Here is a 16,499-nt window from a genome sequence, read left to right as displayed (position 1 = left end):
TTTCAATCATAATTCATGGGACCTACAGTATGATGGATACACAATGCATTGGCAAAACCATATAAAGCTTATTCTTAATTATTTGTTTAGCACAAGAAATTTGTACTGATCCTCAAGAAAACTTACATGTAGAAACTTACTTGTAAAACTTACATGAAAAATGTTTATTCCTATAGATGTTTTGGATTTAAACAAGATTTAAAAGACTCTTTTCTTACTGGTGGTTTTATTTTACCTAATACATAAAAATAGTTGTGAGATATTAATAAATGTGGAAATTTTTCTGTATCTTGAAGGATCAGTGTCCAATTTCAGATTGTTTTGCAGTTCTGCCTGGCAGAATGGTGTTTGAGCTTCTTTTCCTTTTTTAGCTTGTAATATAATCAATGCAATGCATTAATGTTTGCATCCCTTTTACTATATTTCCTTAATATAATCTTAAAAATATCACAGAAGCCTAATTGTTATGAGATGCAGTTTAAGCCTTTTTATTTTAATTTTCCCTTTTTTTTATCATAAAAGACTCTACCACTAAAATCTGATTGTACTGCATGAAGTATTTATAAATTTGCATCATCAGTAATCAGATAATTATATATAAATGTATATGTTAAGCATATATATTTATACATACATATTTTGTTTGTGGTATGATGTTTACTTTTCTGGCTGACTTTAAGTTTTTTGTATTTAAAAAATATTTATATACTTATAATTTCATGAAGAAGTGATCATTTATCTGTTTAATTATTTGTACGTTATTCTATCAGAAAACTTACCACTTATAAATCAACAGTTGTATTTTCTTGAAATTAAATTGGTAAATAATGAAGTTTATTTTGGTTTGGTTTGAAACCAATCCCAGGGCATGAAAGGACAAAACTTTTATTTCATTTCATCCTTTGATATTAGATTATTTTTATTTAATATTTCATCTTAAATCCTTAAATATAATTTTTTAAAAAGGTCTCCTGATTAAAGGATATTTTGATTTTTCCTATTTATCAAGTTTTATATACTCTTTTATCAGGATAATAAGACTTCTTATTGGTATGCAAATACAATTAAAATGTCCTTCAGTAAATTGATTGGTCATAATAATATCCTAGCTGCTTAAATAAATAACTAGAAAGAGGATTTAAGGTTTTGATTAAGTAACGTATTCACATAGTTTAACATCTTTTTAAATGTAAAAAGATAAACAACAAAAACTCTTCCCCACTCCCTGAGCCACCATCCCCCATACAATAAATATTATTAGTTTCTAAAATATTCTATTAAGTCTTTTGCCTGTTTCTTAATTGGGTTGTTTGTCTTTGCTTTTGAGTCATAAGAGTAAGAACAATTCTGGATATTAAACCCTTATTTTACATATGATTTGCAGTCTTTCCTTCCATTTGGTAGGTTGTCTTCACATTTTTGATGATGTCCTTTGATGGACAGATGTTTTCATTTTTATTTAGTCTGATTTATCTATTTTTTCTTTTGTTGCTTGTGTTTTTGGCATCAAATCTAAGAATCTGTTGCCAAGTCTGAGATCAGGAAGATTTATCCCTATGCTTCCTTCTAATAGTTTTATAGCTTTAGCTCTTATATTTATCCATTTTGTATTTGTATATGGAGTGAGGCAGGGGTCCAGTTTTATTCTTTTCATGTTATTATCCAGTTGTCCCAGCATAATTTGTTGAAGTGTTTCCCCATTGAATAGTCATGGCATCATTATCAAAAATCAGTTATCTGCAAATGTTTGGATTTATTTCTAGACTCTCAGAGACCAATTATATTGGTCTTTTACGCTTATCCCTGTGCCTGTACCAACCACACTATTTTGATTACTGTAGCTTTGTACTAAGTTTTGAAATTGGGAAGTATGAATTGTTTGTTTTTCTTTTTCAATATTGTTTCCCTGTTCAAGGCCCCTTGCAGTTCCATAGGAATTTGATACTCCACTTTCATTTCTGCCGTAAAGGTCATTGGAATTTTGATAGGGCTTGCATTGAACTTAATAGATCACTTTAGAGAGTACTGCTATTTTAACAGTAGTAATTCTTCCAATTCATGAACATGGGATTCTTTCCATTTATTTATGTCTTTGATTGCTTCCATCAATACTTTCTAGTTTTCTGTGTACAAGTCCTTCACTTCCTTGTTTTAACTTATTCCTAGGTATTTCATTATTTTGGATGGTATTATAAATGGCATTTTTCCCTTAATTTCCTTTCAGATTATTCATTGCTCATTTATAGAAACAGAGCTGATATTTCTGTGGTGATCTCATACCTTGCAACTTTCTGATTTAGTTTATTAGTTCTAGTAGTTTCTGGTGGATTCTATGTGATTTTTTTAATCTAGAATACCGTTACCTGCAAATAGAGTTTTTCTTCATCCTTTCCAATTTGGATGGCTTTTATTTCTTCCTCTTGCTTAATTGCTCTAGCTAGGACTTACAGTACAATGGTGAATAGAGGTGTTTTGAGAAAGCAGATATTTTTGTCTTCTTCCTGATTTTATGGGGAAGGCAAGCTTTTGATCTTTCACCATTGAATATGATACTGGCTGTGGGTTTTTTATAAATGCCCTTTATCATATTAAGGAAATTTTCCCCTGTTCCTAGTTTGCAGTATTTTTATCATGAAAGGATACTGAATTTTGTCAAATTCTTTTTCTGCATTGATTTGATTTTTGTTCCTTCATTCTATTGATATAGTATAATACATTGTTGATTCTTCATATATTGAACCACCCTTGCATTCTGGAGGTAAATCCCACTTGGTCATAATATATATTTCTTTTAATGTGTTGTCGGATTTAGTGTTAGGGTTTTATTTATTTATTTATTTTTTTTTGCACATTTTTGCATCTAAATTCATAAGATATATTGGTCTATAGTTTTAACACTTAGGAGAATTGTCTGGCCTAACATCTGGTCTACCCTTTAGATTGTTCCATACTTGAGAAAAATATATATTTTGCGGTCGTCAGGGTGAGTGTTCTGTATCTATTAGGTCTAATTATTTTATAGTGTTCAGGTCTTCGGTTTCCTTACTGATCTTCTATTTAGTGGTTTATCCATTATTGCAGCTGAGGTATTGAGGTCTCCAAATATTATTGTAGAGCTGCACTATATTTTTTTTCAGATATTTTGTGTATGTAAGTGAACTGAAATATTCGATCTTTCTTCCATGACTTATACAAATGGTACCACACTCTATGTACTATACTTTGGGTCTTATTTTTCCCCATGTAACATATTTTTGTTTCTTTCTATGTCAGTACAGTACCTAGAGAACTTTCTGGTTCTTAAGGCTGCATAATATCTAGTCTTTTTATAGTCTTATTTTTTTTTATTTTAAAAAAATTTTTTATAGATAGAAAGCACAAGTGAGGGAGAGGGATAGAGGGAGAGAGAGAATCTTTAAGCAGGCTCCAGGCTCAGTGCAAAGCCCATCACAGGGATTGATCCCATAACCCTGGGATCATGACCTGAGCCCAAATTAAGAATCTGACTCTCAACCATCTGAGCCACCCAGGCATCCCTTTTTATAGTCTTTTAAACATATTTTAAATTAGTGTTTTTTCAGACATTATTGACCACACTCTCAGTAAAAGAGGCATTTTACCTGATGTGCCAGTGCCAGTATATAATTACACATATAATTAAAATGAAAGTTTGACAAATCAAGCCTTACCTTTACAAATTATAAAACATTAAAGTAGAAGATAATCAATGTCAAACATGATTTTGTAAGTATTTTTAAACAATAAAGAGTATACCTAAATAAATAATTAAAAAATAGTCTTCATGATCTATTCATTTAATTTTATGACCCATTGTTTAATTAACCTTTTAAAGCTATCAACTAACTTAAACTTTTATTTTTTATAAAAGTGGAAAGTACAGAGAATATAGATGTTAGTGTTATTTGTTTCTTAAAAGAAAAGTAAACAACCTCACTCAATCTTTAGGTCACAATGATAGCATTTTTCTAAATTTAACATACCATATTTCAAGTCTAAGATGGCATGGATTGTAACAATTATGTACCTTTAAGAAAGAATTCCAATTAAATTATGACATATTCTCCATTATAAGGTACATCCCAATTTCAGAGATAATAAAAAGTGAAAAATCTTTTCTTCCCATATGCTGTTAAGTAATGGACAGTAAAAAAGTAATCTTTTTTTTTTTTTTTTTTACCAACTTTCTTTTTTTAAGTTTACATTTTTATTTTGAGAGAGAGAATGCAAGCAGGGGTGGAGCAGAGAGAATCCTAAGCAGGCTCCATGTGGAGCCCAATGTGAGGGTCAAACTCACAAACTGTGAGATCATGACCTGAGCTAAGATCAAGTCAGATGACTGACTGAGCCACCCAGAAACCCTTGATTTGGGGAGGGGGAAAAAAAATCATGAACAAATTTGCTTCTTGTGGCTTATTTAGTAATTCATCTTCATGGGTTCATTGAAGAACTTGAATCTTTCAAACCAAATTACAGAATAAATATATGTATTTAGTAAATAAGCTAAAGAAGTTGATTCTTCACAATCTCTGCTTCAAATGCATTTGAAGGAGAAATTCTGTAGTTTAAAATAAGATTTCATAAAAGATTACTTCTAAAAGCATTCTTAAATAATACATCTAAATTTAACTTTTATTTTCATTCTATGCCAAGGAAATATGTGCCGTTCAGCTAGCTGACTCGGAAAAGCAAAGAAGTGTGGGCCTGGAATGGGGATGGGCAAGTGGAAATGGGGAATGAATCCAAGCTTTTTTTTGAGATGTTGAGATTGTTCCAAAATTAGATTGATGGTGGCTGCACAACTCTGAATATACTGAAAACCACTGATGTATACTTGAATTTTATGATACATAAAATAAATCTCATTAAAGCTGAAAAAAAAGAGGCAAAGGAGAGACCTGATTGTCTAAAAGTTTTAAATATAGTTAGTATTTCTAAAGTACTTCTGAATAACCAAATTTTACTCTTTTTATATTGGCATTCATGTTTGCTCCCTGGTGAACTTTCTACCTATTTTAAAACGAAAAGTTTTTTAAGTTTATTCATTTCGAGAGAGACAGCGCAAGCAGGGGAGGGACAGAGAGAGAATCCCAAGCAGGCTCTGCACTGTCAGCACAGAGCCCGATGCAGGGCTCGAACTCACAAAACGCGAGACTATAACCTGAGCTGAAACCAAGAGTTGGACGCTCAACCAACTGAGCCACCCAGGTGCCCCTTCCTATTTTTTTTAACTAAGTTTTAACTGATAATAGCCACTAATTATAACTGAATGAGAATGTTGAGGCAGAAAAGGGTTTTACTTGTACCCTTCTAGTTCTTTGACTAGTCTAGTAATCAGTTTAAGATAAGACAGATTCATAAGAGAAAAACATATTTGCATTTGTATGGGGGTCCTATAGCAATATAAGACCCAAGGAGGAGCTGGGCCATTAGATTTATATGCCATCCTGCACGAAGGAATGGAGTAAGATAGAGGACGAGAGTGATTCCCAGGACAATAAAAAGAACAGATGTTTGGTAATTAGATGTTTCTCCTCCATACTGATAAGTCATTCAGGTAAAATAGTCATCTCTTGGTGATAGCTCTTTCTGGGCCATGCCCCCTCTCTAAATTCTTTTTGGTAGTTTAAGGGAGAGGTAAAAGTTTTTCTTGAGTCTGCTGGATTTTGATTGCCTTCAGCTCAAAATTGTCAACGTGACACATTTTGTAGTGACTTGTTTTGAAACCCTTCAAGAGTTATGCAGTAGAGTAGTAGATAAATATAGTAAAATTGTATGGTGAAGCGGTAAGCTTGGTCCATCTTCTTTACCTATTTAATGTGTATGTGTATGTATGTGTTAATTTTGGAAGTAAATCATATACTTTTTAGCCGTATCGGAGTTTTAAAATCATTCACATATTTTACTTAGGTTTCCTGAAGGTTGAGCATCAGGAATTATAGTTAATAGTTCTAAGAATAGGTATTTTAGCAGCCTTTGAAGTATAGAACTTTTCCAGAGGTGAGTAATCTTGTTTTGTTTTGTCTTATTTTTTCTAGTGTGAGTCTTTATTATATTCTCTTTCCTCCTTTTTATTTATTTATTTTTTTTTTTAAGTAAACTCAGTGCCCAACATGGGCTTGAACTCATGACCCCAAGACGGAGAGTCAGTCACATGCTCTACCAACTGAGCCAGACAGGCACCCCTCTTTCTTTCTTCCTAATCTATTACTGTCAGCATCTTGACAAGTTTCAACCAAAAATCTAAATCAAAAGGTGTACACTTAACATTACTTGAATTTAAGTTGTAATTTGGTATTACTTAATTTCTAGGCAAAAGACTAGAAGGAAAGTTTTAAAATACAATTACCTAAAAGTTTTAAATGAAGCTTGAGTTATAGGAAATAATTTTTTTTAATGTTAATTTATTTTTGAGAGAAAGAGCGCAAGCAAGGGAGGGCAGAGATAGACACAGAATTGAATGCAGGCCCCAGGCTCTGAGCTGTCAGCACAGAGCCCAATGCTCAAAGAGCCCAAGGGCTCAAACCCATGGACCAAGAGATCATGACCCAAGCTGAAGTCACACGCTCAACTGACTGAGCCATTCAGGTGCCCCTATAGGAAATAATTTTAATGTAAGAGTAAGCACAAGCAGTGAGCTATAATTTACTGGATTAAAGTGTTAACTTTCTAAAGTTGTAGAAATTTTCTTCTTGACCTGAAGCACTCAAACATTTTCTCCTTGGCATCTGATCTAAATGTAATCTTCCTTTTCTGTTTTAGAATTCTTTCAGATCTAGAAGTCATTATCTTATCAACATTTCGATGCTTTTTTTTAATATTAAAATTTGCCTTCATTCCCCTCACCCAACATCTATCATTCACATTGTTTTAGATACTTTTTACCCCATCCCCATTTATGTAGTCTAAACACACTAATCTTTAGAAGACTAAGGAAGTTAGGTAAAAATATTCATAAAATCAAATGTAAAATTCTCTAAAGACATTTCTATCTCTAAAGTGATTTCTTTATTACCATTAAAAGTTATTTTGTTTTCCTTATAGAACTGAAAGGAGAATTAAAACGATACAGGCCTTTCTTAATGCTATACAAAAGTCTATTGGCAACCTAAGAATTGAGGGGGGTGGAAGACACTATAGAGAGAACTTGCTTTGTTATTCAAATTGGAAAAGTTATTTACTTGAGTAAAATGTAAATTACTAAGCCTTTTAGATTAATGAATTCTAAAGGCCTTAGAAATACTTTTTGCAAAAATGATAGTAAAGTATTTGAATACCTTCTGCTAAAGGATTACTGCACTGATTTCTTTAGTGATCTGTGGGACATCGGTTTTACATTTCACTTCATAACACGTTTACAGAGTACTACCAGTCACTACAGCATGTTTTCAATAAAATATTTAAGATTTCTGTTGCCTTGAAATTTGGACACAGTAAATTTGGGGGGTAGGGGGGATATATTACCTTTTGGCTATGTTACCAAAGCCATAGGTATTTTCTTACCATGGTTATTACTTTTTATCAACATGCGATCTTAAGTCTAATTTGCTTTCAGGTGCAAAATTCTTAAGCTTTAGATATGATGTATAACATTGCTCTCTTATTCTCAATACACTTTTTAATATGCTATCATTTAAAGACATTTTTGAACCACTCTGACCTTGTCCTCTGAAGGAGATTCAGCTACGAATTTTTAAATGTTTTACTTAAGAATTGGTGTTTTTCAAACACTAGACTTCTTCAACTGGAGAAATGATACCAAAAGGAGAATATGGATTCAAATCTATAAATTTATGAATAATGTTCAAATAGTAAAGCAGATTTAATAAATTCTGATGTGGATGTATTAATACTTCAGAAAAAGATGAATTCACAGTAAATAAATGTGAACATTTACATAAAACAGCAAATACGTAGGTACAGCATTCATTATTTCAAGAGTGGTACAAATAGAACGTGTGAGTGAATAAATGAATGATAGAGGAATTAAGATATTTGGATCCAGTCATAACTTAGCAATTAAAATCTTTGATGATTCTATGAGAAACAAACTCCTCTTTTCTCTTTTTTCTAATGTCACTTACTGGGTCTCTTCTCAGCTCTGTATTTCTAAAAGAGGGAGACTGGCCTACTTTATATACAAGTGTTTTAGCCGTTATTGTGCCAAGATGTACCTAATTCTCCTTGGCATGGAATATCATCCAAAAATGTTAGGCAGTGACTTCCTATATGTTGTTAATTTTGCCAGCAAGAAATAAAAGCAAATGGCAATATAACATATTATTGTGATTCAGAAAAATGAAAAGCATTTTCCTTCAAAGCCCTAAATTCAAGAATTTGAGAGTCTAAGGTACAAGAAATGACAAAGGTGTTCCTCCCATGTGTCAATTCGGATTGGTTGGTGTTAGCTGCTGTGTTGAGAAGTGCTTTGGTAAGTGCTCTATTAAGGCTTTTTGAGGCCAACTCTGATCTTAGAAGGAAAAATTAACAATTTCATAAGCAATAGATAAGGAAATTGCAGAATGTATATGAAGTAGTTTCCATTTCTACCCTAATCTTAGTTTTTGTATGTTTTACTCGAAGAAACTAAAAATCAAAGAGGTTTGTGACATTTTCATTAGATCTTTGATTTGGCACATCTATAGCCATATTTCACTTAAAAGATTCTTTATAGTAGGACATAAACTTCCTCTCTGATTAAGGATCACTAAGATTCATGATATAAAAGAAAGGGGGTGTGTGTGAATATAAGGCACAAAGAGTAAATAGTTACACAATTATTTTGCTATGCTTGTTTTTGAAATAAAGAAGCTAAATAATTATATTTTAAACAGTGTGTGTGTATCTATGTATTTGCAATTACAATAAATATGTTACCTACATTTTATAACTTTAAAGAGTGATACAACAGAAAGAGAATGGAAGAAAATTCGGAAAAGTATGTGTGTAGAGATTATGGAAACCTAGGAACAACGTTGAGGAGGAAACAAGAGAACTCAGGGAAGAAGGATCTGACATGCGGGAAAATACAAATAAAATATTTAGGGTTTTTCTTGATTTTCACACGTTAAAGTATTGTCTCCTTTTGTTAGCACCTTCTAGAGTAACTGCTTTTTCATCTTTAAGGTTCTTCTCTCAGTGGGATATGCAGTGTCTTAGTCCTCTCAGGAGGATCATTGGCTCTGAGCAGTCTAAATGAAAGCCTCTAAGGATTAGGAGAGTCCTAGTGATTAACAGTCTCCTACTGTAGTATTTCATAAAAGATTGTTCATTTTCTTCTGTAAAGTCAAGACTAATCCATCAAGCATCATATTGAGTCTTTGGTGAAAACATTACTGAACAATATAGGATCCATATCTATACTTTGTCTTCCATTCCCAGCACAAAATCATTTTCCCTGATTGCATTTTGTTACTTTTGCTTTTCATTTGCTCACTAATGTAAAGCCTACAAAGGTGCCCAATTAGAAAGATGACTGAATAAATGTTTTAAATTCTTTTTTTACTTCTCAGATGTATTCTTAGCTCTTCTCTATATCTTTGTACCTTCAATTTAAGATTTATACCAGGTAGTTATAATTTTAAAATAATATATAAAGACTTTAGAAATAATCGAAAGGAATTTCAAATCATTCCTTTAAGCTTCAGTCTCAGCTCCTCTGAAAATTGTATCATCCGTTTCTAAGGGAGCATCTTCGAAACAGGAAGATACTTCTATAGTGTAGTGTAGACTTTTCTGCAGTGCCTTGCATTATTACATAGCAGTCAGTTCCTGTTTTAAATCTACTAGCATTTTTTGGTGGGTAGTAAGATACGTAGGAAAAAGAAATGGTGGGATTGTAATCATTCTCTTCTTACTTCATCGTAGTTATTTAATGTATTACTGTAAAGTAACTATAAAATGTTTTTATAATTTAGAAAGTTTTTCTCTAGAAATATCACTTATGGACTTTTATTCTCATTGGATTTGAAAATCCATTCCAAAATGAAAAACATTAATATCTTTTTAGTATATATTAGAATTTCGTCTTAGTTTAATTAAAATGTGAAATAAATTTGGTTTAAATATTTCTTTGGAAGAAATAAACTTTGTTATTATTTTCCTACAAAATACCGAATTTACCTCTGCATGTTGAATGTGCAGCAATTAAGATATTATGAAAAATTTCCTTTTGAACCTAAAACATGTCTGCTGATACTCTGTAGCAGTGCTGAGAACATTCAATGCTGTGGAAATGGTCGTTTTAATGAACCATAGGGTTAAGTGAGAAGGATACAAAATTATTAATTATATGTAATCTTAATAAAAACATGATATTATACTTGTGGAAGTGGGATGAATTGTCTTGATTTTCTGTTAGCTTTCTATAGCTAGCTTCTGCAAGTCTCTGTTAAAAAAAAAACACTTTCAAAAATAAAATTACTGTGTCAGCTTATAGCAAGATAGCATGTTATATAGTGCAAAAACTAGTAAATCATTAGGAAGGAATGGATAAGAAAATAAGGTTAGTTGAATCTTCAGTAACATTATTACATTGTGATTCACACCTTTCTGCAACCACCACATAAACAAGTTTCAGTGTTTTCTCTTAAATTACCAATGTTACCAAGTTAGAATTTGCTCTTTTGTATGTTGCAATTTATCTCATTTTAAATGGCCATTTAAGAATACTCTGGGGGAAGAAAAGAATATTCTGCAACGCATTTTTACTTTGACTTTTCCCCCTTCCTATTTCTTTAGGAGTTGATCCCCCTCATACTGTGCACAGCATGCCTACATCCTGAGCCTAAAGAAAGAGATCAGCTTCTCCATATACTCTTTAATTTGATCAAGAGGCCAGATGATGAGCAGAGGTAGGTATGACTACTCCTTTGGGAAATAAAGATCATGTTGATTGATTAATGTCACTAATGTGGCACCAAGATTAGCATTTTAATCTAAATGCCTTCTTCCTGTCCCAATATTTATTTTAACAAACAGAGGAAACACTGGCCCCATTCACAGAGTTCTGTGATATCTTCATTCTCGTTATTCCAGCTACTCGTGTTGCATTTGTACACTTTTATATTAGTTGCCTTTAGACTTCTAATTCAAAAATTTCTTTTACTTTTTATCTTTCCCTTTTGATTTCTAAGAATCCCTAAATATTCCCCCTTTTGCCCACAGATGAAGTACGTAGATTATGGCTTCTTAACGGTCCCTCCAAAAACTAAAATATTTAACATATAAATTTCTGCATCACTGGGCTGTCTGTAAACCAATTACTATGTGACTAGAGTGATAGAGTATTTTGTTTTTGTTTGTCGTGACTCAGATGCTCACAACTGTTGATACCTGAGTGGGGAAATTAGTTCTGAGGGTGATAAAAGGGACACAATTCAGGGTGACTCTCCAGGAGAATAGGGAATAGGTTGCGATCAAGTGATAATGATAGTTGTAACATAACATAAAAAAAGTAAAGCTCAAATTTTTATACATATTTTTTAAAGTTTATTTATTTTGAGAGAGAGAGAAAGAGCGTGAGTAGGTGAGGGGTGGGAAGGTGGGGTAAGAGAGAATGAGAATCCCACGCAGGCTCTGTACTGTCAGAGCAGAACCCGACTTGGTGCTCCAGCCCACGAACCATGAGATCATGACCTCAGTCAAAGTCGGACACTTAACCAACTGAGCCACCAAGGCACACTTAAAGCTCAAAATTTTAAATACAAGGTATCTCTCAACCCTGAGAATAAAAATAGTCATATAGATTTTTAAACTTTATGAATATGTATGTCTTTCTTGTTCTTATCAAAATATACCTGAGCAAGTGGAGAAACCTGTCCTTTTAGGATCCAGTCAAGACGAATCTACACCAGCAGTTCTCACGTGCTAGTCCAGTGGAAAGAGGGAAATTTGAGGCCCCTGGGTGGCTCAGTCGGTTAAGCATCTGACTTAGGCTTAGGTCATAATCTCATAGTTCATGGGTTCGAGCCCTGCATCAGGCTCTGTGCTGACAGCTCAGAGCCTGGAACCTGCTTCGGAATATGTGTCTCCCTTTCTCTGTTCCTCCTCCGCTCACACTTTCTCTCTCTCTCTCTCTCTCTCTCTCTCTCTCTCTCTCTCTCTCTCAAAAATAAATAAGCATTTAAAAAATTAAAAGTAAAAAGAAAGGAAATTAAATCACTGTATTAGTACTATTCATTGCAAACTAAAAATTTTCTAAGGACAGTTTGATGGTGCTGTGTAAGAAAATTAATATTTTATTTTCTCCTTGAAAAATACTATTCCCAATGGCAGTTTAGTTAATAATTACCATTTACCACATTGTTATTTTTAAATTTGCAAGGCAAAAACCTTTAGATCCCCTAGGCTATTTTCACAGACTCTGTGTGGAAAGCTAATAGCTGCCACCTGGTGGCCAACAGTACCTATTAGCCTTACTTCAGGTTGAGTTGGATCAGGAATTCAGCACTCATGCCCACGTTGAAATTTTTTACCTTACAGATATAAAATTATTTACTGAAATAGACTAATCCGCCGACTCGCTATGTACAATGTGAATAACAAATTAACAAAGCAGAATGTTTAAGTTCGCATATTTCTCAATATACATATGTATTGAGAAATCACTTGTCATATAATCACTTGTTACTTTTCCTGACTTAATCTTGGGCTTGTTTCTTTGTCTCCTAAGAAGAATTTAATTTTATGCTTAATAATGATGCATTTTGCCAGTTCTTTCCTGACAACCATAATTGCCATCATATTTCTACCTGCATCAAATAGTAGTCAAATAATCCCTGTCCTGCAATTTTCTGCCCGTGAGAACATTTCATTTTACCATTACAGGAGCCTGTTTCCAATGCTGTTAATAATCTGTAGGCATCTGACCTTTTCTGTTTTCAACCTGTGTTTCAAAACTGTCATACTTTTTAGAATTAACTTTGCTGGCTAAGAAGTTTGCCCAACATTTTTTCAACAAGTTTATATATCTGTAGTATGTAGATGGTGGCTCATGATTTAAAGTCCTTTCACATGAGGGTTTCATGCAGGTGTTTGTAATGCCTAAATTTCACCTAAGTTCATTTATTAAAAGAGTCAAACATTTGTGAAAACAATATATGTGCCTTCTCATTATTTTAAGACACTCGTGGGGAAAAAACAATGTTCAGATATTAGGAAATTTTCATTGGGGAACACCCAGCTAAAATGTTGTCCATAAACATTGGGAATTTATTTTTCCATTTTTCTTTTATCCATGTTATTTGCCTTCCCAAAGTAGGAAATAGAAAAGCAAAGGAAGACTTAAGAAATAGGCATAGAAGATGATAATATAAAGGGGAATCAGATATTTAAAAATACAAGATTCTGGTGAGAAGAAGCTGCAATATACAATGAAGATATACTGGCTCAACATTTGCCTCATTGAAGCAGGCTCCAGGCTCTGCTGTCAGCACAAAACCCGACGTGGGGCTTCAACCCACGAACTGTGAGATCATGACCTGAGCCGAAGTTGGATGCTCAACCGACTGAGCCACCCAGATGCCCCAACATTTGCCTCATTGTTGTCCAGATGATCTTTGTCATTATTCTTCTCAGCCTGAGAGAATAGTAATAGCTAATCTGACTAAATTAAATAGAAATTTAGTTATTTTTCAGTTTAAGTTGAGTTGACTTATATTGAGAAATAGCAGTGAGCAATGCCTGGGCTTAAAATGCTATTTTTATAATTAATATGAATAAAACATTCTAATTTGCTTTTCCTTGAAGTTGGCTACTTTAAAACATGTATTGAAGGGGCACCTGGGTGGCTCAGTCGGTTAAGTGTCAGACTTCAGCGCAGGTCATGATCTTACGGTTCATGGGTTCGAGCCCCACATCAGGCTCTCTGCAGCTCAGAGGCTACTTCAGATCCTCTGTCCCCCTCTCTCTCTGCTCCTACCTTCTTACCTCCTTCTCTCCCTCTCTCCCTCTCTCTCTAAAAAATAAATAAACCTTAAAAACAAAACCATGTATTGAAAACATACTCTCTTTTTCCATCTGGTTATACTGTTTTGAACTAGATAATCAAAACTGGAAAAACTTGGGGCACCTGGGTGGCTTAGTTGGTTAAGCATCTGACTTTAGCTCAGGTCATAATCTCACAGTTCATGAGTTCAGGCTCCACATCAGGCTCTGTTCTGACAGCTCAGAACCTGGAGCCTGCTTCAGATTTTGTGTCTCCCTCTCTCTCTGCCCCTCCCCTGCCCTCACTGTATCTATCTTTCTCTCAAAAATAAACAAAAAAAATACAATTTTTTAAAAAATGGAAAAATTTATAATTCTTTATTTTAAAATCATTTAAAATGTAACTTCATTCTGAAGAGTGAAAAATTGTATTTAAAATTTAAAACTCTTATAAGTTTCAAATCTGTCAATTCAAATGAAGTTATATTAATTAAATATATACTATTCTAGGGACAAATTACACCAGAAGAAAGTGGTTTAAAATAACACTCATTTTTTCCCACAGTCAATATGAAATTTAATCACTAGGCATAATTGAAGATACAAAAGTCAAATTATTACATCAGCTTTGTGTTAACAGCATTACTGATGATTAGTTGATTTCTGACACCCAAGTACCCAAACTCTTAAGGCATTCAAAGCAAACAAGATATTCTTATTTTTATAGACAGAAAGGTTTGCTCTAACAAAGTGATTCTCAAAGTGTGGTCCAAGTATCCTTTGGGGTCTGTAACAGCTCTTTAAGTGCACAAAGTGAAAGACTTTTTTTTTTTTAATTTAAATTTTAGCTAGTTGACATACAGTGCAATATTGGTTTCAGGGGTAGAATTCACTGATTCGTCACTTACATACGACACCCAGTGCTCATCACACGTGCCCTCCTTCGTACCCATCACCCATCTAGCCCATCTCCAACCACCTCCCTCTGTCAACCCATAGTTTGTTCTCTTTCATTAAGAGTCTCTTGCGGTTTGTTTCCCTCTCTCATCTTTTTTCCTCCCCTTCCCATATGTTCATCTGTTTTGTTTCTTAAATTTCACATGAGTAAAATTATATGGTATTATCTTTTTCTGATCGAGTTATTTCACTTAATACATTCTAGCCTCATTCACATCATTGCAGGTTGCAAGATTTCATTCTTTTTGATGGCCCTGTAATATTCCAGCGTGGGGTGTGTGTGTGTGTGTGTGTGTGTGTGTGTGTGTGTGTGCGCGCGCGCGCATCTTTATCCATTCGGCAGTCAATGGACATTTGAGCTCTCTCCATACTTTTTCTATTGTTGATGATGATGCTGTAAACATTGGGCTGCATGTACCCCTTCGAGTCTGTATTTTTGTGTCTTTTAGGTAAATACCTAATAGTGCAATGGCTGGGTCGCAGGGTAGTTCTATTTTTAGTCTTTTGTGGAACCTCCATACTGTTCTCCTGAGTGAATGCACCAGTTTGCATTCCCACCAACAGTGCATGAGAGTTCCTTTTTCTCTAATCCTTGCCAACAACTATTGTTTCTTATGCTATTTAGCTATTTTTTAAGCACCAAGATACATTAATTTTTTTAATGTTTATTTTTGAGAGAGAGAGTGAGCAAGGGAAGGACAGACAGTGCTGCATTCACAGTGCAGAGCCTAATGCAAGGCTCGAATTCAAGAACTGTGAGATTGAGACCTGAGCCAAAATGAAAAGTCAGGTGCTTAACCAATTCAGCCACCCAGGCGCCCCTAATTTTAGCCACTCTGAAAGGTCTGAAGTGGTATTTCATTGTGGTTTTGATTTGTATTTCCCTGATGATGAGTGATCTTGAGCATCTTTTCATGTGTCTGTTAGCCATCTGGATGTCTTCTTTGGAAAACTGTCTATGCATGTTTTCTGCCCATTTCTTTCTTTCCTTTGTTAATGTTTATTTATTCTTGAAAGAGAGGGAGGGAGGCAGAGCATGAGCAGAAGAGGAACAAAGTGAGAGAGGGACACAGAATCTGAAGCAGGCTCCAGGCTCTGAGCTGTTAGCACAGAGCCTGACATAGGGCTCGAACCCACGAGCCATGAGATCACGACCTGAGCCAAAGTTGGACACTCAATGGACTGAGCCACCCAGGCGCCCCATCTTCTGCTCATTTCTTAACTGGCTTATTTGTTTTCTGGATGTTGAATTTGACAAGTTCATTATAGATTTTACATACTAACCCTTTATCAGATATGTCATTTGCAAAGATCTTCTCCCATTCCAAAGGCTGCCTTTTACTTTTGTTGATTGTTTCCTTCACTGTGCAGACGCTTTTTGTCTTGAAGTCCTAGTAGTTCCTGTTTACTTTTGTTCCCCTTGCCTCTGGTGATGTGTCTAATAAGTTGCTGTGGCCAAGGTCAAAGAGGTTGCTGCCAGTGTTCTCTTCTAGGATTTTGTTGGTTTGGTGTCTCACGTTTAGGTCTTTCATCCATTTTGAATTTATTTTGTGTATGGTGTAAGAAAGTGGTCCCGTTTCATTCTTGTGCGTGTTGCC

At 34.2% G+C, this 16,499-nt stretch overlaps 1 protein-coding gene across 4 annotated transcripts in view; it reads left to right on the top strand.

Moving 5' to 3' along the window:
* The window catches only part of RELCH (RAB11 binding and LisH domain, coiled-coil and HEAT repeat containing), a 112,374-nt gene that overhangs the window by 42,097 nt on the left and 53,778 nt on the right, over window positions 1-16,499 (top strand). For all 4 annotated transcript variants that reach the window (XM_039230517.1, XM_039230516.1, XM_039230515.1 and 1 more), the window contains exon 11: window positions 10,759-10,871. In XM_039230517.1, the coding sequence (XP_039086448.1) occupies window positions 10,759-10,871 (113 nt within the window). The remainder of the gene's footprint in view (window positions 1-10,758; window positions 10,872-16,499) is intronic.

This window comes from Hyaena hyaena, unplaced genomic scaffold (assembly GCF_003009895.1).
Source record: "Hyaena hyaena isolate Hyena2069 unplaced genomic scaffold, ASM300989v1 scaffold_47, whole genome shotgun sequence".
NCBI lineage: Eukaryota > Metazoa > Chordata > Mammalia > Carnivora > Hyaenidae > Hyaena > Hyaena hyaena.
Note: the sequence above shows the minus strand (reverse complement) of the source record. Positions and strands in the feature narration are given on the sequence as shown.